The sequence below is a fragment of the Ovis canadensis genome, chromosome X, assembly GCF_042477335.2.
Source record: "Ovis canadensis isolate MfBH-ARS-UI-01 breed Bighorn chromosome X, ARS-UI_OviCan_v2, whole genome shotgun sequence".
Taxonomy (NCBI): domain Eukaryota; kingdom Metazoa; phylum Chordata; class Mammalia; order Artiodactyla; family Bovidae; genus Ovis; species Ovis canadensis.
The window spans coordinates 44,172,800-44,197,052 of NC_091727.1; the positions used below are offsets into that span (position 1 = coordinate 44,172,800).

The window sequence follows — 24,253 nt, forward strand, 5'->3', positions numbered from 1 at the left end:
TGCCTGTTACCCCAGGTGTTTCCTGACTTCCTACTTTTGCATTCCAGTCTCCTATAATGAAAAGGACATCTTTTTTGGGGTGTTAGTTCTAAAAAATCTTGTAGGTCTTCATAGAACCGTTCAACTTCAGCTTCTTCAGCAGGGCCCACCAAAGTGTGTGTTTACGGAAGGAGGTGTTTGTAAACTCCTTGTGCTTTGGGTTGGACTGCATCCTAGCACTAAAGGAGAACAGTAAAATGACTAGGCCACGTTGCATTTCAACCTGCTTTCAAATCATTTGGGGCACAGAAAATGCAATAGAATTATCTAGTAATGTTAGCATCCCCAAGTGCTGAGCGGAAGCAGACATAAATCCTCTCTGAGAAAGATATAATCCTTCCAGGATTCAGATTATTTCTTCATTTCTCATGTTCAGTGAGTGGCACACAATAAAAAATAATCAGGCAGGGGACTTTCCTGGCAGTCCAGTGGTTAAGAATCTGCCTTCCAATGCAGGAGACTCAGGTTCCATCCCTGTTCTGGGAACTAAGATCCCACATGGTGCAGGGCAACTAAGTCCATGGGCCACAACTAGTGAGCTCAGCCAAATAAATAATATAGGATCAGGAGGCCACCAGTTCGGGCTGACTGAAGAGTTCATCTGCTGGAAATCAGAAAGTTAGGCCTCATAAATCTCTGGGTGGCCCTCCCAGCAACAACTCCAAAGAAAAGCACAGATGACCTAAATGCTTTGAAAAAGACCTAGATGGGCAGGATGTACTATAGTGTTCTTTATTCTTTGTGCATGTTCTTGGCAAACTGGCCTCATCAGTAACTAAACAAATGGGACTGCTTAGTGACATCATATGGGATTGGGGGTCAGTTCTTGAGGTGAAAGGATTGCTATTTTCAGTGTTCCTTTGAAAGAGAGATGTAAGGCACATTTAAACTGTAAAAAATAAACAGGTTCTTTTTGTTTTTATGAGACTTAGCAACATATATATATATATATATATATATATATATATATATATATATATATATATTAGAGTTCTAACCAAAGTCTTCTGGCCACTTTTTCTCTTTCTACAGAATGAACATGTTGACTACGTAGATGTTGGCGGTGCTTATGTAGGCCCGACCCAGAATAGGATCTTACGGTTATCTAAGCAACTGGGTTTAGAAACTTACAAAGTGAATGTAAATGAGCGTCTTGTTCATTATGTCAAGGTAAGCCTGATGTTTTACTCAAGTGTTTTACTCAATGGGGAAGTATTTTATTTGGGAAAACATTTGGTTTTGTTTTCAGTTTTTGTTTTTGTCAAAGCAATCACGAAAGTAGGTTCTCAGCTTTAAAGTAGTCTTCTGCCTTGCTTTCCTTCTTTTTAAAAAAGTCCTTGTGGACTCCTGCAGTCACTGAAAGTGGGCATTCTTCAGCTTTGTCCTCCTCCACCTCACCCACTGTGGCCCTAGAAGGCCACACCCTACCTAGTCCAGCTGGAATAGGGGTGGAAGGCTCTCAGCTTCCTTTCTTCCCATCCCTCTGGGGCTAAGGGAAGCACCTTGAATAGACACACACACACACACACACACACACACACACACACACACACAGAGCCCAGGCAGCTCCTGAGGCATCTATGAGGCAATTCTAAGGCCCCAAGGAACACAACAGTTTGAGGCCACTTAAGACTCTAAATGGGTCATTCATCCTCATCCTTACCTGACATTTCTTTGCACACTTTGATCGTTTTCTCTGCACCTAGCCATGACTCTTGGGAAGTCTAGCTCAGTTGTGCAATTTCCTACTGTTTAAACAAGAGATTGTTTAAACTCAAAGTGCTGCTATCCCTTCAAGGAACAGCAGCTGTTGCCCATGTTATTCTTTTTTGCTGAAGCCAAACATAGAGCAGATGGAGTCTGAAAAAAAGGCCTGGAGAAATCAAGTTTCTGGTCTGATACTGCAGCTCACTTCCTGGAACTAGTATCACCAGAGCAGGGGTCATTTACTCCTTCTAATGCCAGGATTCTCACACCACTAAACATATCACTTCTCAACAGATGCATCACCCAACCCCCAGCAATCATGTGGGTGTGCCATCTTCAGGGCCTTTCAGAGCAGAGATTTGAGGATCCTTGAATGTACGTATGGACACTGATGCCCAGTGGGTGAGGTCAGGAATCTCGGGAAACTTTGATTAGCTGCTTTGGGTTGGTTTGCGATGCTTGGGGGAGTTTGGCAGTCAGACAAATGAGAAAAGAAACCAGAAGCCTTTAGAAAAACTGGGTTCAGAGGTCAAGGGAGAAATGGAAAAAGTATTAAAAAAAAAGTTAGACAAAGTATATTTATGAATACTGGCTTCAATAGTCCAGGATCAAAAAGGAAAAACTCCTTTGCTTCCCCACTTTGTCTTCTCTGCACGGCATGATGTTTACTTGGACTAGTAAGTAATGACAAAGGTAAGAGTAATAGCAACTGTTAAATAACATGTATTGAGCACTTTGACCTGTATTATCATATTTAATGTAGGGAGAGAAACCAAATCCTTTGTACTACTCAACTGCTAGTTAAACAGTCATCTAAATTTACTGTCTAGTCCAACTAGGACTCAAATAAGTCTGGTGATTATCTTGGAACCTGAGCAAATTTATACTCCGCTTTACAGAGGAAAACACTGAGGTTCAGTGAGGTCAAGTGACTTGACAAAGGTATAAAACTAGTAATGGTCTACCTATCCCCTGAACATACGTGCTCTTTATGAAGTTTAGGACTTACTTATATTCTTAAGATGCTAAAGATTGTTCTTTTAATTTAAGACAGTCTCATCTAATGGAAAGGTGAAGAATAGATATGCTGTTAGGAAATTCCCTGGCAGTCCAGTGGTTAGGACTCAGGACTTTCACTGCCATGGCCTGGGTTAGATCCCTGGTTGGGGAACAAAGATTCTACAAGCCACGTGGCACAGCCAATAAATAAATAAACACTTACCATTGAACCATCCTCTCACATACTTTAACCTTCCAAGGAGCACCTATTTTCACCCAAGGTAGACTACAAAGTTAAGGTAAAAAAAAAAAATACTGCACCAGTTAAAGGTTAATTTATTTTACCTGAATGAGTGTCTTTCTGCTAGTGTTTCTGATAAATCACATAATTTCTGCAATGAGAAATACTCAAGGTAGTAGATGTTTTTATAATGACCAGGAAACTAGAAAGTGAGGAGGCCAGATTAGGGAAAGAGCAGGAAGATATTTAACTATTCCAAGTAAGAATGATAATCAACTGTATGTGCTTAGTCGCTCAGTCATATCCAACACTTTGCTACCCCATGGACTGTAGCCTGCCAGGCTTCTCTGTCCTTGGGGATTCTCCAGGCAAGAATACTGGAGTGGGTTGCCATGCCCTCCTCCAGGGGACCTTCCCAACCCAGGGATAGAACCCAGGTCTCCTGCATTACAGGTGGATTCTTTACCGTCTGAGCCACCAGGGAAGCCCAATTAATTGTATAGCAAAAAATAATTCCACTTATTTCAGAATATCTCCACTCTGAGTGTTATGTTTGCTTCTAGGGAGAAGAAAGGACGTTTCCTGCCAGCATGGTCATGAATTGGGCTAATAATGCAAATTGTTTTTGTGACACTCTACATTAGCTCTCCTCACAAGCTCAGCTTCTGTAATCTAATACAGTATATTCTTTTCAGTAAATAACACTGAAATGAAGTGGGCAAATAACTGGATGATTGCGGCTGTCTAGTTAAACCAAGCATATTCTTTATGATCCAGATTGCTCCAGCTCTTAAATTTTACTAATCTGCAGCCTTCAAGAATACCTCCATTGTTTCTTCTGTCAGCAGACTGTAGTGCATTCAGTTTCCACCTACTCTAGGATGATTTTCACTCTTCACCAGAGAGCTATTCTTGACCTTAGCTAGATTGTGTTTATGGGGCAAATTTTGATAGTGGTCCCAAGCCTGAGTCTCTGAAGCACTGGGGATAGATGCTGGGTGGTGTTTTCCACTCTCTCCCTTCCCCAAGAGGACTAAGTTTACCTGCTTTAGTGGGATCTTAGTCCGTCAGTTCAGTGCAGTTAACTTCAGTTGCTCAGTCATGTCTGACTCTTTGCAACCCCATGGACTGCAGTGTGCCATCACCAACTCCTGGAGTTTACTCAAACTCATGCCCATTAGTTGGTGATGCCATCCAACCAGCTCATCCTCTGTTGTCCCCTTCTCCTCCTGCCTTCAGTCTTTCCCAGCATCAGGGTCTTTTCAAATGACTCAACTCTTCGCATCAGGTGGCCCAAGTATTGGAGTTTCAGCTCCAACATCAGTTCTTCCAATGAATATTCAGGACTGATTTCCTTTAGGATGAACTGGTTGGATCTCCTTGCAGTCCAAGGGACTCTCAAGAGTCTCCTCCAACACCACAGTTAAAAGGCATCAATTCTTCAGCACTCAGCTTTCTTTATAATCCAACTCTCACATCCATACATGACTACTGGAAAAACCATAGCTTTGACAAGAAGGACCTTTGTTGGCAAAGTAATGTCTCTGCTTTTTAATATGCTCTGTAGGTTAGTCATAACTTTTCTTCCAAGGAGCAAGTGTCTTTTAATTTCATGACTGAAGTCACCATCTGCAGTGATTTTGGAGCCCAGAAAAATAAGTCTGTCATTGTTTCCATTGTTTCCCCATCTATTTGCCATGAAGTGATGGGACCAGATGCCATGATCTTTTCTGAATGTTGAGTTTTAAGCCAACGTTTTCACTTTCCTTTTTCACTTTCATCAAGAAGCCCTTTAGTTCTTCTTCACTTTCTGCCATAAGGGTGGTGTCATCTGCATATCTGAGGTTATTGAGATTTCTCCCAGCAATCTTGATTACAGCTTGTGCTCCATCCAGCTCATCATAGAAATGATATACTCTGCATATAAGTTCAATAAGCAGGGTGACAATATACAGCCTTGACATACTCCTTTTCCAATTTGGAACCAGTCTGTTGTTCCATGTCCAGTTCTAACTGTTGCTTCTTGACCTGCATACAGATTTCTCAGGAGGCAGGTCATGTGGTCTGGTATTCCCATCTCTTTAAGAATTTTCCAGTTTGTTGTGATCCCAACTGGGGATCAAACTCAGGCCCCCTGCAGTGGAAGCATGGAGTCTTAACCATTGGACTGACAGGGAAGTCCCTATCTACTTTATTTTTAGAAGATGCTTATGGTTATGCTAAATTCATTTGTTTCAGTAAGTAGTCACTGGACAATCAACTGTGTACCAGATATTGTTCTAGGCTGGATATAGACTGATGGATACATGATTCAGGTTCCTGCTCACATAGAGCTTGCCATTTCAGGGGAGGAAATAAGTAAACAACAAACAGTAAGTAATACTAAGTAAGATTTCTGCCTGTATCCTTCATGGATCTTGCGAATAGAGTTGCTATTCTAACTCTGGTTTAACAAATCCAATTCTCATATCATAGTTTCCTGACTGATTCCTACAGTGAACAGGTTTTATATATGTTGTGAATTTGATATGGCTTTATTTGGGAGACTGTATCTGATTTGTGAAATTAACGGAAATTAATCATGTCTTTAACGTAAAAGGTAGCTTTGAGATGGTGTCATGTCAGCAAGATACTTTAGTTTAAAATGCACTCTATGGATCTTTCTTTTGGAAGGTGTACAGGAAGCAGGTGGACTTGAACATCTCTTGGACTGATTGATTGATTACTTGTGTTAGTAAAGAAGATGCCCCATCTTTGCAGTTGTTTAATGAGTTACTTCCATTGAGTTGTGGAGACTTTTGGGTTAAGTTTTGCATTGCCGCATCTTGGAAAAAGAGGAAGAAATACTTCATTTTCTTTTCTTTTGCTTTCCATGCGTTTCTCCAGACCATAATAATGCAGGTAAGGTATCAAGAGGGTGAACACTGCCAGAGATGGAGCAAGGCTTTTTGCAGGGACTGCTTTAAAGGAGACATTGATATTTTTACGCATTTTCACTTTCTGCCTGCTTTTTGAATCCTCCCTAAATAAAAATACAGACTAGATAGACCGCACATTTGTTTTTAGAGAATGATGTGATAAAGATTTGTTTGAAACAGTCTAGGCTTTCCTGATAGTAACAGTTCAGCAAGCAATTTTTCTGAGTATTTGTTCTGTTCTTCCCACACATTTACTCCATGTTTCTGTGCCAACGACTGAAATCAAAGGCTTTTCAGAACGTGTGTGTTCTGGAATGCTAAGTAATTTTCTTTGTTGTTGCTAAGAGGTGAATTTTGTTTTTGCCAGTAGGCTGTGTTGAAAGCACAAGATGTGGGTGTTTTTTTTTTTTTTTTTTGGTTAGTTTGTCTTAATGCTTGCCAGATATAACTGCGACTTTGACCCTTTGCCTCTAATAAGGTGTTTCTTTTGGATCGGGGACATATATTTTTAAGCCGCTTTTAATACCTTTCCATACCAACTCACAGAAGTCTTTTCTTTTGTCTTCAAAGAAAGTTATGCTTTCACTTTCCACCCCTCTCAGTAGGAAACCCAAGGAGCCAAAAGTGTTAGGCATTTGTAGGGATGTCGATTGTCCTGTCTTCGCCTCCTTTCTTTTAATCACCTGAATTCATCCCTCCTGATTCCACGCATTGGTGTTGCCTTCTGTCTGTAATACACATATATCTACGTTACCTCACTTGAGCTTCCCAGTGATCCTTTGAGGTAGTAGCATTATTTACCCCATCTTACACATGAGAAAACTGAGGCTTAGAGAGTTTAGGAGCCAAAGTGGGGTTTTCCAGGTATTGAACTCAGGTTCTGTGAGTTACATCACACCATTCCTTATTCTGTGGGCAGTTAACTTGTGAACCCCTTTAACAAACTACTCCGAGATACAACAGAAATCATCTTACCCCAACAGGCTTTGGAGTCCTCAGATGCTACTTTGGCGGTAAGGGCTCCTATGGATTCCAGGGGTTGGTGTGGAGTGGGTATGCCTAGGAGTCATATGTGGCACCATTCACCAGGGTGACCTCATCGCTTATACCCTTAGCCATAGATCTGGTCCCCCTCTGGCCTTCAGTGAGGACTTGACTCCTGAGAAAGCCCCAGGCCGCCCCAGCTAGGCTCAGCAGGCTGAAGAAGATGGATTTTGTTATTGTGTTAAAATACTAAAGCTAGAGGCATGGGGCATGGCTTAGAATTGTTGGCTATATATTCTTTTTTATAAGTGACTTATATGAACTTATTAGGCTAAGAATGATCTATAAGAGTATTTTATTTTATGCCATTGTACTCTGCCTGGTTTACAAAAGAAGAAAAGGATTTAAAGTAATTTGTATAAGTCAGAGTAGAAGATGAGAAAAGACAATTAGGTAAGGACAGGCAAGTAGTAATGGGCTTGTGTTCATGATAAGAAATTGTTTTGATCATAGAAATGAAATGATACAAAAGGGATGTCTTTCTCTAAATTCAATTATACATAGGATTTTAAAAGCAGAAAGACTAAAAATATTTACATATTTTCACTCTGCTCTATCAAGTATTCAGTATAAAGAAATACAGACATAGCTTGTAAGAAATAGTTGCTAGTAATTTCCATTCTTTTTTTCTTCTCTATTTTAAAAGGCTTCATATACTTCTTGTGGATCATAGGAAAGCTTAATGATAAATTGCCCTTAAAGCCTTGTGCTGTTTAGAAAGTTAGGTCAGCGTTAACCATTTTCTCAATATACAGCAAAGCCAGATTAATTATTAGATTTTTCCCTTTCATTAATTTAAAAAATGTGATAAAATAGACATAATCTAAAAGTCACCATCTTAACCTACTTAGGTGTATAATTTAGCGACATTAAATACATTCACTTTTTATATTCCTTTCATTCATTTTTAATAGGAAGTAATTCACTACAGAAATCCTTTTTCTAGCCATTCATTGAGAAATAGTCTGGAATCACCTGCCTGCCTTGGACTGGCCTTCACTGGCAGTATAGAAAGGGCAATAGGTCACACACAAAGCTTTTCTCTCACTGAGGCTGTGGGACTTTTCAATTACCTCTTCAAGTGGGACTCTGGCATTTTGGTTAATGGCAAAAAGAGCTTGTGAATAGAATGAAACATTACAAAAGCAGCTTCGTCAAGAGAGACTGTTCTAGTCTCCATGATTACCCAGCTCCTGGAGGTTCCAACCTTTCAGGACAGAATGTAGTTTCCAGCTAGAGATCTCCCCCTGCCTCCCCACTCCTTGCTTTCTACTTCCTCCCTGAGTAGCCCCTATTCCCACCCCAGAGCACACACCCAAGTATCCCAACCAAAAGACATAATCATTCAGTTCAGTTCAGTTGCTCAGTTGTGTCTGACTCTTTGCAACCCCAAGGTCCTGAATTTTTTAACTTTTTTTTAATCTTGTCCATTCTGAGCCTCCTGAAGAAGGGAAAGTTCTCTTGTCCCACTGGCCCAGCCAGAAAGTCTTTTCTGTCATTGCCCTGTCTTGCCACTTAACAGGATCAATAGCCCTCTGTCTCAGGTGTGGACTCCAAGCCTTTTCACTTGTATATCAAACTCAGTGAACAAATACCTTTTGAAAACCTAGTGGATCTCAGTAAGTGACAGTTATCCTCACTTCAGAGATAGGAGAAAGTTGTATGAACGTTAATGTCAGTTCGTGTGCCCCATATACAATGAGGCCAAACAAACTGAAAAGTCAAAGTTTGGAGCAGAGAAAGGTTTATTGCAAAGCCATGCAATGAGCTGGGTAGGCTCATGCCCTAAAAAGCCCTGTGCTCCCTGAACGGTTTTGGTAAAGCACTTTTAAAAGCCAGGTGAGGGAGGGGGAGTCACAGGGTCTGTGACCAGTTTGTGCACAGTTCTCTGTCTGGCTGATGGTGAAGTAGCAGGGTGGTGTCATAGGGGTTAACATCCAGTTCAGTTCAGATCAGTCGCTCAGTCGTGTCTGACTCTTTGCGATCCCATGAATCGGAGCATGCCAGGCCTCCCTGTCCATCACCATCTCCTGGAGTTCACTCAGACTCACGTCCATCGAGTCCGTGATGCCATCCAGCCATCTCATCCTCGGTCATCCCCTTCTCCTCCTGCCCCCAATCCCTCCCAGCATCAGAGTCTTTTCCAATGAGTCAACTCTTTGCATGAGGTGGCCAAAGGACTTTTCAGCTTTAGCATCATTCCTTCCAAAGAAATCCCAGGGTTGATCTCCTTCAGAATGGACTGGTTGGATCTCTTTGCAGTCCAAGGGACTCTCAAGAGCCTTCTCCAACATCACAGTTCAAAAGCATCAATTCTTCGGTGCTCAGCCTTCTTCACAGTCCAACTCTCACATCCATACATGACCACAGGAAAAACCATAGCCTTGACTAGACAGACCTTAGTCGGCAAAGTAATGTCTCTACTTTTGAATATGCTATCTAGGTTGGTCATAATTTTTCTTCCAAGGAGTAAGCGTCTTTTATTTATTTTTTATTTTTATTTTTTATTTTATTTATTTATTTATTTTTTGAGTAAGCGTCTTTTAATTTCATGGCTGCAATCACCATCTGCAGTGATTTTGGAGCCCAAAAAAATAAAGTCTGACACTGTTTCTACTGTTTCCCCATCTATTTCATAATTAGTCCTTAGACTACAGAAGGCCTGGGGCTATATGCTTCTGGTGCTCAAGTAGTTAACATCTTCCATTGTTGGAGAGGGTGTGTCACTAAGTTGTGTCTGACTCTTTGCAACCCCGTGGACTGTAGCCCGCCAGACTCCTCTGTCCATGGAATTTTACAGGCAAGAATACCATAGCGGGTTGCCATTTCCCACTCTAAGAAAGGGGGAAGTTTTTAGCAGCTGTAAAACAACTCAGGAAATGTTCATCAAGTACTATTAGTACTATTGTTTAGGTACTTCAGAGAGGAGCTAAAGCAGAGGATATGGGGGAAGGCCCGTCTCAGGAAGGCCCCCATAGCGTCTTGTTCAGTTATAGGAATGTAAGTATTTGGTTCCAGGTCCTACAAGAAGTGAATGAGAGAGACAGACAGATAAACAGGCAGATGTGAAAGCCTAGTTGATAATTACTCTTAGTAAACATAGAACTTGGAACTGAAAAAAAAACAAATAATGAAAATAATGTTGATACTTTATATTTGAATGGTCCAGTATTGTTTTGCTTTGTGATTGGATTTGGTGCAACTGGAAGAAGAAAATTCTAGGTGGGAGCACAGAAAATTTGAGTGTTAATTATTGTTAAATGTAATGAATACTTTGCTCGCAAAAGCTGTTGAGCTGAGTCCTCTTCATTTCAAAGACTTTGCTTATGTCAGGTTTTTCAAACTAAGAGAACAATTACCAAACTATTAGTACATTTGCTTTCATTCCCATAGCTCTCATGTAATTTGTCAGACTCAGATGATACACAGTGAACCTCAGGCTGAGATTTAATTTTGTGTGTTTGCCAAAGTACCCAATGGCCTAGTTTCCATAGCCACATCCAGCAGATAAACGGCTCTGAAAAAAACATCAGGCTTTAGAGACATGGTAGGAAATCACCATCAGCTCACACTTCCTGGCCAGCAGCAGGTGATAAAGTAGACCCTGGGGCATAGCCATGGGTGCTGCTGCTGCTAAGTCCCTTCAGTCCTGTGTGACTCTGCAACCCCATAGACAGCAGCCCGCCAGGCTCCTCTGTCCCTGGGATTCTCCAGGCAAGAGTACTGGAGTGGGTGTCCATTTCCTTCTCCAAGCTGTGGGTGCAGTCACTCACTAATCCACATAATTGTTTGGGCACCCACCCGAGAAGTCCTGAATATCTGTGACTTTCCCCCAGTTGGTAGATTTTTTAAAAATACTTTTCTGATGTCCAAATGTTGGAGAGATTGTGCTAGGAATCTGATGGTTTCTGGTCCCCCCTCCCTCCCACTGCAAGCCCTCATCACATCTCTACCAGCCTGAGTGCAGGAGCCATCACAGACGAAACTCCACCCAGTACAGGGACAGGGCTGCCTCTGCCTGGTCACTGGGATACACAAAGTGAAAGCTCTCAGTTAACAGCCTATCTGGCAAGAAGCTCTGCTTTACCCTTGACCCTCTCAACCGGCTCTGCTGTACTTTCTGTCTGCACTGCCCTGTTCCTAGGGGAGCAGAGACCCAGACCTGAGACTCAACACAGAGCCCTTGCAGTTTTAACTAGATGTGAAGAAGGCTGAGCGCTGAAGAATTGATGCTTTTGAACTGTGGTGTTGGAGAAGACTCTTGAGAGTCCCTTGCACTGCAAGGAGATCCAACCAGTCCATTCTGAAGGAGATCAGCCCTGGGATTTCTTTGGAGGGAATGATGCTGAAGCTGAAACTCCAGTACTTTGGCCACCTCATGTGAAGAGTTGACTCATTGGAAAAGACTCTGATGCTGGGAAGGATTGGGGGCAGGAGGAGAAGGGGATGACCGAGGATGAAATGGCTGGATGGCATCACTGACTTGATGGACGTGAGTCTGAGTGAACTCCGGGAGTTGGTAATGGACAGGGAGGCCTGGCGTGCTGCGATTCATGGGGTCGCAAAGAGTTGGACACGACTGAGCGACTGAACTGAACTGAACAAGTGAATTTGTTGCAGGAAGGAGGACCACTTCCAGGGCCCGAGAGTGGGCTCCTGTCTCACACTTGGAAATGAATTGCCCGAGGACACACATGCTGACAAAGAGAGAGACTATTGCCCCTGGAGGGGGCGCCCAGGCAGAGAATGGCAGGGAATCCGGGAGAACCTCTCTGCCACATGGCTCGAAATCTTGGGTTTTATGGTGATGGGATTAGTTTCTGGGTTGTCCCTGGCCAATCATTCTGGCTCAAGGTCCTTCCTGGTGGCACACACATTGCTCAGCCAAGATGGATTCCAGCGAGGAGGATTCTGGGAGGTTGGTAGGACATATGGACAGAAGTCTCTTCCCTCCTTTTGACCTTTCCCAATTCTTCCAGTTGTTGGTAGCTTCTTAGTTTCTCATTCCTTACCAGGACCAATGCCTCCTGAATGTGCTTACTGTCAGGCTTGGCCAGGGCAGGAGGTTTCAGTCAGTGGTTCCCCTAGCAACTTCATCTGACTTCTCCTGTTTGACTCAGTGTTGTGGAACTATGTGCCTTTTGTCCAGCAGAGGCATGCATAAGAATTTATTCCCATTTGTAGCATTTGGAAAATAAATATTCTGTTTATTTTGGGTTTTCTTTCTAGCTTGTGTTTTCCTGTGTTCTCTCAGGCCCCTACCAGTGACAGCCAGCATATGAAGAAAGTATGCCTAAGGGAATATTTTCCAAGCAATTTTATTTCCAAAAATGCTTTGCAAAAGAGGGAGTTTGTCGGTTGGATAAATTTTGGAAGTGCTCCATATTCTAAGCCTGTCTTTGAGAGCCAAGATGTCCATTAGCAAATTAGAAGTATTATGAGGGCTAGCAGTTTTTTTTTAAGCTAGTAGTTTTTTTTTTTTCAAGCTGTTTAATTATAAGTCAGCATTCTCCAGATTTATGGCCATGGAACTCATTTTCATATAGCATCCAGAAAGATTAGAGTGAGAAATGCTAACATAAATGTGTTTAGAGATTTAGGTTCCCTAAGAAAGTGAGTCTTTCATCTTTCTTTTCTCTTTAGCACCTTACACATAGTGAGTTCTAATAACTTTAATGGTAATTTACTAGACTTGGTAATTACTACCAATGGTAATATTGATTATGGTTATTTTTAAAAAGCTGTGCCTGTGAATTGATAAGGAAAAATCAGTGCCAAAATGGCATTCATTTGAAGCTCTTGTCTGAGTTGGGAAAAGAGGGCATCATTTGCATAAAAAGAGAGTGGATCCTTTCTGGGGACTAGGGGAACTAAGTGTGATAGGAGATGGGATATAAAAAGCAAGATTTCCAGTCTTCCTCTTATTCCTTCATTTAACAAGCATTTCTTAGAACCTTGGTATTTATAAAACAAGGCAATGTAGGAAATGAGGCATAATTCTTCTTCTCAGGTGTGTTGAGACTAGTCCAGATGGTAAGACATGTACTTAACTCAGTTTAACATTGTAAAGAATGGCAAAGGGCTTTGAACAAATGAACAAAGTGCTCTAGTGCATTCAGAGGAAGCTAAAGTGGTTTCTGATCCAGGCAGCTAGGTGAGATCTTTGGGACCATGTCCCTCTCAGATCAGTATTCACTCATGCCTACAACCTCCAGGCGTGGAAGCACATCCTAATAGGCTCTCAGTGGAGGATCCAGCTCAGTGGCTTTGCAGGTCCAATCTTTCTGACATGGAGACTGAGACACAGAGCTGGAGGCCAGGGGAGTCTGAACTGAAAGCATGGAGACATGAACTCTGGTTCTGCCACTACCAGGTACCAGCTGGGTTTAAACAAATTAGACACACACACACATACACACAGCATACTTCAGAGATACTATAGGTTCGGTTCTAGAACCACTGCAATGAAGCAAAAATATCACAATAAAGTGAGCCACACAACTTTGTTTCTCATTACATACATAAGAGTTATATTTACACTCTACTATTAAGTGTGTAGGAGCATTATGGGACTTCCCTGGTGGCTCAGATGGTAAAGAATCCGCCTGCAATGCAGGAGACCTGGGTTTGATCCCTGGGTCGGGAAGATCCCCTGGAGAACAGCATGGCAACCCACTCCAGTATTCTTGCCTGGAGAATCCCATGGATAGAGGAGTCTGGCGGGCTACAGTCCATAGGGTTGCAGAGAGTTGGTCACAGTTGAAGCAACTTAGCACACATGCATGCATGGCTAAATGAATAAGAGGAATTTTACACAAACACTATAATGTGATAAGATCTAAGTTTTAGTGAATATTAGAATGACCTGTGGGATTTGTTCAAAATATAGATTGCCTGCCCACACACCCTTGATTAATAGGCCTGATGGCAGGATCCCTGTAATCTGTACCCTGAGTTATTCTGAGCAACTTCTGCTATAAATCCAGGAATCCTGCAAATGGAAAGGGTTGGATTGTGGAAAAGTTTATGATATTCATTCACATGTATGTTACTCTACAGCAGGGTTTCTCAAACAGGGCACTACTGACTTTTGGAACTGGATAACTCTTTGTTGTAATGAGTCTGTCCTGTGCATTGTAGGCTATCAAGCAGCAACCCCAAATCAATTATGACAACTAAAACTGTCTCCAGACATTGCCACATATAACGTGGGGAGCATAGTCAATCGTGATTGAGAAGCCCTCCTCAACAGGGACCAAAGCCCCAGGAGTCAGACTAGAGATAGTGATACTGATCTTTCGAGATCAAATCTGTTAACAGTGAAGAGCACCTTTCTCTAAAAACTTGAGGTCCCCAAAGAAAACATTCTCAGAAGGGTCTGTCTACCTGTCCTCTAATGTCTCAGCTATCCCACTCAAGTACTAGACACACCAAACACTAATAATCAACTTATGTAGACTTTGGTATAAGACACATTTCCCCTTTACACTTTCTACTGGAGTGTGTATCACTCAAAATATACAAAAGATCTCAATATAGCACTTTACCAGCCTCCATAGATAGAACCTGAAGTGTAGGCTGGGTTATAGAAGGGAAGGGAATAAATGCCAATAAAGGGTTAATGAGTTATTACAGCTGTGGGCAACTGAGGCTCAGTTCCCCATAGTTTTACCTGAGAAATTGTGTGGACTATGCCAAAGAATTGCCCCACCAAGAGTAGAGAAGCTAAAAAAAAAAAAAAAAAGAACAGAGAAGCTGAGAGTATTTATCCATGTTCCTCATTGGCTGGGGTTGCCCTTATGTCCCATGGTGGATGTTGACCATTGAACATCTGTTGCAGAGTAAGCTTCAATAATCAGGTATAAGATGATCAGTCCTTAGGATATCAGCCTCATCAGTCAAGGTTCAGTGAGATAAGCAAAATGAGTAAAGGATTTATTATAGGGACTTGGCCTTACCTAACTGTGGGGAAATAAGTCTTTGCATCTGATGCTGGAGTTTGAAGGGCAGGCAGTCAGGAAGGGAAGATAGATGTATGATGGGGGAAAGCAAGAACAAGCTGGAACCCACAAGTGTGAACTGGAGTCCAGAGTAGCCTTTGTTGCCTCTGATCTTGACACTGGGTGTCTTGCAGAAGTCAGGATTCTTCATCATAGAGCTAAATACATATACCTGGCCTAAGAGTTGGAGAAGGTGAAGGAAGATCCCAGAAGGGTGGAATAGTTGCAGGCCCTCATGCCATGAAAATCACCAGCAATGTGTGTGACCCTCAAAAGGAGTGGCTGCTTCACTTTTACTCTTTAGATTTCCCATAAGAATCTTTCTTGTGACCTATCCTGACCAGAAATACATAGGAAAGAAAACTCAGAAATCCAGTTCGGCCTGAACAAGTTGACAGAGTACAAAGCCATTATATCATCTCTTCCCTCTATCGCTTGCTCAGTGAGCCCACATACAAAATGGCATCCATGGCATCAAGGATGGAGACAATGTATGGTCTCAACAATATGACCTTCCACTCACCGAGACAGATTTGATTTTGGCTATCATTAGTCACTAAGGAAATGTAAGTCCAAACCACAATTAGATACCACTTTGCATCCACCAGGGTGACTATAGTCAGAGAGACAGACAATAACAAGTGTTGGCAAGGATATAGAGATATTGGAATCTTCATATATTGCTGGTGGGAATGTAAGTTGGCAGCAGCTGCTTTGCGAAATACTTTGACAGTTCTTCAAAATGGAGTGGGAGAAAATTAAGTGACTTAATGAAAAAGGGTTTCTTCTTGGGTTGATGAAAGTGTTCTAAAATTAGCTGTGGTGATGGTTTCACAACTCTGAATATACTAAAAAGCATTGAATTTTGCACTTCGAATGGATGGATTGTAGATTATGTGACTGATATCTTAGTAAAACTGAAAGAAAAACAGCCACTTATCGTCACACTGTAATAGTTTCATCTTTTTTCTAACTGCCTAGTTCTCTTGACTTAATAGCATTTGTGAAAGAGGAAAAATATTTTTTTCAATGCCCTGTTAGTTATCTTTACTTACCCAAGAACCTCCAGAAGAACTCATATTATTTCTATATTAATTGCTTTATTTGTAATGTTTGTATATACCTAGAGTCCCTTGGGAAAGATGGCATAACTATGCATTTGAAACCTTTTATTCTTAATGTTATGGTATCATTTATACCTGAGTTTAATGATTCTCTTTTTCCAGGGATGAGATTGCACAACTCAAGTGCCCATTGTGTTAGTTGTACAAGTCCTGAGAGAGGGGGCTGAGCATAAGATGAAAATGAGGTCATGAACTTAAGAATGTGCTGTTAGCCCTTGAAATTGCATAAGAGGTAGAGGGAGCAGAGGCATGAAAATTGCAAGCCATAATGCTGTGCAAATAAAATAACAACAAATCCAGATGATGAATGAGTTCCCCAGGGAAATGGGTGGGCCAAGGAAGGCTGAGGATTGGACCCTGGGAGAGTCAGTAGATCAGAGAAGAGAGGGTCTTACAAACCAGATGGCCACTTGGGAGAACCAATACATTAAGATAAGATATGGGAAGTCCCTGGCAGGCTGGTGGATAGGATTCCACACTTTCACTGGGGAAGGCCTGGGTTCAATCCCTGGTCCCTGGGGAATTAAGATCCCATAAACCTCGTGGCATGGCCAAAAAAGGGGGGGCGGGGAAGATAGGATAGATGTTTCTTTGTAAGTTATGATGGCTTTTTCTAGGTAAAGTAGTACTATGTATAATGTTTGAAAAGAGTTTGGCTACCTGCATATTGAAAGAGGTAAACAATAATTTTTTGAACTTAAAATATAACACGATCTTATTTAATTGGTCTCTTTTTAGATAATTTCTTTATTTAAAGCATTATCATGAACTATAGAAAATTAAACCACCAAAAGATTTCTCATACAGGCTAGTCACAAAACAGTGAGACTAGAAAGGTGCCAGGAATTCATATGGGTTGCACAGACATGTTTCTAAATCAATCCAGAACATACCTGCTTATTTTCAAGATGATTAAAGAAAAATATTTGTCAGCTTCCCTCAGTGGCCTATGATACTCTTTAATAACACTGATTCCCTTCTGTTCAACTAAATATTAAAAGTACAGAGCTGAAACTCACCACCATGCCAATTGGTAAATGCTACTTTCTGGCTTATTTTACAGGACCAACAATAAAGCTGTTGGGCTTCCCTGATAGCTCAGTTGGTAAAGAATCCGCCTGCAATGCAGGAGACCCTGTATTGATTCCTGGGTCGGGAAGATCCCCTGGAGAAGGGATAGGCTACTCACTCCAGTATTCTTGGGCTTCCCTTGTGGCTTAGCTGGTAAAGAATAGGCCTGCAGTGTGGGAGACCTGGGTTTGATCCTTGAGTTGGGAAGATCCCCTGGAAAAGGGAAAGGCTACTCATTCCAGTATTTTGGCCTAGAGAATTCCATGGACTGTCTAGGCCATGGGGTTGTGAATAGTCGGACACTACTGAGCAACTTTCATTTTCACTTTTCTTTCAACAATAAAGAATGATGTGGGAGGTATCAACTGTCCTCCTCTCTTATTTTTGAGTTTTATGTAAATGGACTCAAACTCTATGTATTCTTTGACTTTCTTCTTTGACCAGCATATTTTTTTAATTGTTCATGGCCATGCTGCAATGACTTGTGTGATCTTAGTTCCCCAGCTAGGGATCAAACCGGGGCCCTGGCACTGAGAGCTCCAAGTCCTAACCAGTGGATCACCTGGGAATTCCCTCACTGATATATTTTAAAGTTACATCCATGTTGATTGGTGTTGTTTATAGTTTTTTCATTTTCACTGCTCCAGAATGGACATTCATGTGTATCTTAGTCTGTCTATCTAAAGCTCAAAAATAGACAAAACCAAACAATGTATCATGCAGGTATGTATACGAGGGAGATGGAAGAAAAGGAATGTTAGACACAAAATTCACTACAGTGGCTCCCTCTTGTGCAGAGGAGACTGGATGTGATTGGGGAGAAACATGGTGTACGTCTAAATTTCTGGTGATATCACGCTTCTCAAATTGGATAGGGTGCATGTGGTTGTTCATTTCTATTATTTCTCTTTATCAATTTTTTTATCATATATAACACATTTCATAGTAAAAATTTAATAGCATTAAATAGCTTGCTCAGTAACTTTGTCTTGTTAAGAATGCCTTCCCTTTGCCTTAATTGGGCAAGCATCCAAAAACTTTAAACAAAAAAAAAAAAAAAAAAAGCAACAACAAACTTATCCTCTCCTGGCAACAGTCTCCCTTTATTATGAACATTGGTAGAGTGAAGATGTGGTTTCTCAAGGAGACTTAAGTATTTGGGGCACAATTCCAGGGACATTGCGTTCTACTTGACATCAACAACTCTGGCTGTGTCAAAGGCACAGAAATTACAAGCCACTTAGAAAGGGTAGAAAGGTTTCAGAATATAGGCACAAAATTAACATTCTTTTTCCCCAAGATTTTTTTTTTTTTTTTTGCTTTAGCCATGCTCTTTGGAAAATGCAGTATTCTAGGAGATCCTGCCTCACATTCTTAGGTTATAAAGGCATTTCTTGCTGAAAAGTGGTTTAGGATTGAGAAACAGCTGACACTTTGGGGAGAAAACTATAGAATCACCTGCCAATGCAGGAGATGTAAGAGATGGGAATTCAATCCCTGGGTTGGGAAGATCCCCTGGAGGAGGATATGGCATCCCACTCCAGTATTCTTGCCTGGCAAATCCCCATGGACAGAGGAGCCTGGAGGGCTACAGTCCATGGGGTCGCAAAGAGTCAGACAAGACTGAAGTGACTTAGCATGCACACATGCATAGAATCACATTTAAGATAACGTGAAGGTGCATTCCCAGACAGTTTCACCCAGCTAAGATCCATCTCCAGGCCCTCCCACCACCCTATTTTAGGGATTTACCCAGGCAGAAAGTAGTCTTGAACTGTCTAGTTTAGAAGCAGGCCATGGAGGAAATAAGCCTTCAGGGACTGGTGAGAAAGGAAGAGGTTTGTGAGTGTTTCCACATACATGCATTTCTTTAGCACACTGAGATTTTCTGTGAAATGAGAACAAAGAAGCCAAACACTGCTAAGAGAGAAAATCATGAACACCTTTTATCAACTGAGTACCTCTGTCAGCAGGATAAAAATTAACATTGTGGCGGGCCTCTATGATCTCCTTTTAAAATATTCCATGACTCCCATTTCTATAAAAGATGGTCAGGCTAGACCCTTTTCACTGGCTGAATGTTTCACCTCTCCTGCCACCTCTCTTTGTTGTTCAAAGCTCACACCACAGGGTCTTTAGGACCTTGGGTGAAATCCTATTCTGGTTGGTATCATACTTATCATATTTATTTATCATACTTAATGTCCCCTGATGATTAAGCATATTTAAGGATTTTCAATGAAACTAGGCCATGCCATGTGGGGCCACCCAAGACGAAGGGGTCATGGTGGAGAGGTCTGACACAATGTGGTCCACTGGAGAAGGGAATGGCAAATCACTTCAGTATTCTTGCCTTGAGAACCTCATGAACAGTATGAAAAGGCAAAAAGATAGGACACTGAAAGATGAACTCCCCAGGTCTGTAGGTGCCCAATATGATACTGGAGATCAGTGGAGAAATTACTTAAGAAACAATCAAAGGATGGTGCCAAAGCAAAAACAACACCTGATTGTGGATGTGACTGGTGATAGAAGCAAGCTCCAATGCTGTAAAGAGCAGTATTGCATAGGAACCTGGAATGTTAGGTCCATGAATCAAGGCAAATCGGATGTGGTCAAACGGGAGATGGCAAGAGTGAATGTTGACATTCTGCTGCTGCTGCTGCTAAGTCACTTCAGTTGTGTCCAACTCTGTGCGACCCCAGAGATGGCATCCCACCAGGCTCCCCCGTCCTTGGGATTCTCCAGGCAAGAACACTGGAGTGGGTTGCCATTTCCTTCTCCAATGCATGAAAGTGAAAAGTGAAAGTGAAGTTGCTCAGTCATATCCGACTCCTAGTGACCCCATGGACTGCAGCCTACCAGGCACCTCCATCCCTGGGACTTTCCAGGCAAGAGTACTGGAGTGGGGTGCCATTGCCTTCTCCGGTTGACATTCTAGGAATCAGCGAACTAAAATGAACTGGAACGGGTGAATTTAACTCAGATAACCATTTTATCTACTACAGTGGACAGGAATCCCTTAGAAGAAATGGGATAGCCATCATAGTCAACAAAAGAGTCCAAAATGCAGTACTTGGATGCAGTCTCAAAAACGATAGAATGATCTCTGTTTTTTTCCAAGGCAAACCATTCAATATCACAGTAATCCAAGTCTATGCCCCAACTAGTAACACTGAAGAAGCTGAAGTTGAACGGTTCTATGAAAACATACAAGACCTTTTAGAACTAACACCCAAAAAAGATGTCCTTTTCATTATAGGGGACTGGAATGCAAAAGTAGGAAGTCAGGAAACACCGGGAGTAACAGGCAAATTTGGCCTTGGAGTACAGAATGAAGCAAGGCAAAGGCTAATAGAGTTTGCCAAGAGAATCACTGGTCATAGCAAACAACCTCTTCCAACAACACAAGAGAAGACTCTACACATGAACATCACCAGATGGTCAACACTGAAATCAGATTGATTATATCCTTTGCAGCCAAAGATGGAGAAGCTCTATACAGTCAGCAAAAACAAGACCAGGAGCTGACTGTGGCTCAGATCATGAACTCCTTATTGCCAAATTCAGACTTAAACTGAAGAAAGTACGGAAAACCAGTAAACCATTCAGGTATGACCTAAATCAAATCCCTTATGATTATACAGTGGAAATGAAAAATAGATTTAAGGGACTAGATCTGATAGACAGAATGCCTGAAGAACTATATATGGAGGTTTATGACATTGTACAGGAGACAGAGATCAAAACCATCCCCAGGAAAAAGAAATGCAAGAAAACAAAATGGCTGTCTGGGGAGGCCTTACAAATAGCTGTGAAAAGAAGTGAACTAAAAAGCAAAGGAGAAAAGGAAAGATATACCCATTTGAATGCAGAGTTCCAAAGAATAGCAAGGAGGGATAAGAAAGCCTTCCTCAGCGATCAGTGCAAAAAAATAGAGGAAAACAACAAAATGTGAGAGACTAGAGATCTCTTCAAGAAAATTAAAGATACCAAAGGAACATTTTTTTTAATTTTTATTTTTACTTTATTTTACTTTCCAAGGGAACATTTCATGCAAAGATGGGCTCAATAAAGGACAGAAATGGTAAGGAGAGAAATGGTATGGACCTAACAGAAGCAGAAGATATTAAGAAGAGGTGGCAAGAATACACAGAACTGTACAAAAGAGAGCTTCATGACCCAGATAATCACGATGGTATGATCACTCACCTAGAGCTAGACATCCTGGAATGTGAAGTCAAGTGGGCCTTAGGAAGCATCACTACAAACAAAGCTAGTGGAGGTGATGGAATTCCAGTTGAGCTGTTTCAAATCCTGAAAGATGATGCTGTGAAAGTGCTGCACTCAATATGCCAGCAAATTTGGAAAACTCATCAGTGGCCACAGGACTGGAAAAGGTCAGTTTTCATTCCAATCCCAAAGAAAGGCAATGCCAAAGAATGCTCAAACTACTACACAATTGCACTCATCTCACACACTAGTGAAGGAATGCTCAAAATTCTCCAAGCCAGGCCTCAGCAATACGTGAACCGTGAGCTTCCAGATGTTTGAGCTGGTTTTAGAAAAGGCAGAGGAACCAGAGATCAAATTGCCAACATCTGCTGTATCTTCAAAAATGCAAGAGAGTTCTAGAAAAACATCCATTTCTGCTTTATTGACTATGCCAAAGCCTTTGATTGTATGGATCACAACAAACTGTGGAAAATTCTGAAAGAGATGGGAATACCAGACCACCTAACCTGCCTCTTGAGAAATCTGTATACAGGTCAGCAAGCAACAGTTAGAACTGGACATGGAACAACAGACTGGTTCCAAATAGGGAAAGGAGTACTATATATTGTCTCCCTGCTTACTTAACTTATATGCTGAGTATATCATGAGAAATGCTGGGCTGGAAGAAGCCCAAGCTGGAATCAAGATTACCAGAAGAAATATCAATAACCTCAGGTATGCAGATGACACCACCCTTATGGCAGAAAGTGAAGAGGAACTAAAGAGCTTCTTGATGAAAGTGAAAGAGGAGAGTGAAAAAGTTGGCTTAAACCTCAACATTCAGAAAACGAAGATCATGGCATCTGGTCCCCTCACTTCATGGGAAATAGATGGGGAAACAGTGGAAACAGTGAGAGACTTTATTTTTGGGGGCTCCAAAATCACTGCAGATGGTGACTGCAGCCATGAAATTAAAAGACACTTACTCCTTGGAAGGAAAGTTATGACCAACCTAGACAGCATATTAAAAAGCAGAGACATTACTTTCCCAACAAAGGTCCATCTAGTCAAGGCTATGGTTTTTCCAGTAGTCATGGATGGATGTGAGAGTTGGACTATAAAGAACACTGAGCGCTGAAGAATTGATGCTTTTGAACTGTGGTGTTGGAGAAGACTCTTGAGAGTCCCTTGGACTGCAAGGAGATCCAACCAGTCCATTGTAAAGGAGCTCAGTCCTGGGTGTTCATTGGAAGGACTGATGCTGAAGCTGAAATTCCAATACTTTGGCCACCTCATACGAAGAGTTGACTTATTGGAAAAGACCCTAATGCTGGGAGGGATTGGGGGCAGGAGGAGAAGGGGATGACAGAGGATGAGATGGCTGGATGGCATCTCTGACTCTATGGACATGAGTGTGGGTGGACTCTGGGAGATGGTGATGGACAGGGAGGCCTGGCATGCTGCAGCTCATGAGGTCACAAAGAGTCAGACACGACTGAGCAACTGAAGTGAACTGAACTGAAGGATTTTCTTAAACAGTTTTTTTCAAAGCAAATGTCAGTTTGGTATGAGACTATTACTTGAATTTAAAATATAGATTTTTTTTTTTTACAGTTTCAATTAAACGAAGAATTGCAACAAGAGCCAACTGTTCTGAAGGCTGCTGGTGAACTATTATTTAACCCAGTCTCTCTCCTGTGCAGAGTTATTTTTGTGTCTGCCAGTTTCTCTCAGAACATTCTTGCACATTTTTCAAAGTTGACCCTGTTACCCTTGAGCTTCTTAGTCTCCTTTTTCATTCCTTAGAAACATAAAAGATGTGTGAGAGATTTATAAGGTTCACATTTCAGAGTTCTGTTTCTTTTAGTCAGGAAGTTTAAGATATCTCTTGGACAAAACTATCTCAACATTCCATCAATCATATAAGAGGCCGGAAAGCTTATTGTTTATGAGAAAAAGCTGTGGAAGCAGGAAATTTCTGTCCTACTGTTTTCTAGCTAATATCACTAAGCTTCGGTTTTCTCATTTGTTAAATGGGAATATTAATAGTTCTTTCCTCCAGAGGGTTGGGGTGAGCATTACAGGAGACAATGCATAGAAAGAGCTTAAGCCAGTGCCAGGCATGGACAAAGATCTTAGTGAGTATTAGTAATAATGGCGGTGATGGTGGTAGTGATGATGATAAAGGATTTGGAGTCTTAAAAAGTTGTCTTGCAGCACTACTACACAGCATTTTCAGATAAGAAATCAGATCACATAATCTGCCAAGGTTATTTGAATTTGCTACTCTGGAAAGGAAAATTCCTTCTTTGTCACTTAATGGCCGCCATGTAGTCTTACTCAGTTGGAGAGTGTGTGTGAGTGTGCGTCCATGAATGCCAATGCTCTTCTGTCTTGTGTCCCTGCCTTGATGGTCAGGAGTCTTACTTTAGCTCTTTTTAAAAATCCAGCTCTTAATATTGTTCAGTGCACACAGTACACACAGTAGGCTTTCTACAAATACTGAATACATTTCTATTCAATAAAATTGAAATTGTGTGCAAAATGTATTAATAGACAGTGTTTTGACCTTATGAAGATTTACAAGATGTTTTAGAGAGAAATGAATTCAATTAGGAAATAAAGGGAATTCTCTGGCGCTTCCAATGCAATGGGCTGGCATGGGTTCAATTCCTGGCAGGGAACTAAGATCCCATAAGCTGTATGGTGTGACCAAAAAAAAGAAAGAAAAGAAAGGCTTAGGAAGACTCTAGACCTGCTCTCTTTTCCTGAGGATTCACCCTTCCCTCATAGTAGCACAGTGCCTGTCACACAACTGAAATGAAGTAAATGGTGGCTAAGTGGTTAGGATTCTAGGTTTTCATTGACAGGACCCAGGTTCAACCCCTGGTCAGG

The 24,253-nt window shown here is 41.5% G+C and overlaps 1 protein-coding gene across 2 annotated transcripts in view; it reads left to right on the top strand.

The window, feature by feature from the left end:
* The window catches only part of LOC138930209 (amine oxidase [flavin-containing] A), an 84,791-nt gene that overhangs the window by 28,735 nt on the left and 31,803 nt on the right, over positions 1–24,253 (top strand). For both annotated transcript variants that reach the window (XM_070289920.1, XM_070289919.1), the window contains exon 3: positions 1,072–1,209. In XM_070289920.1, coding sequence (XP_070146021.1) covers positions 1,072–1,209 — 138 coding nt within the window. The remainder of the gene's footprint in view (positions 1–1,071; positions 1,210–24,253) is intronic.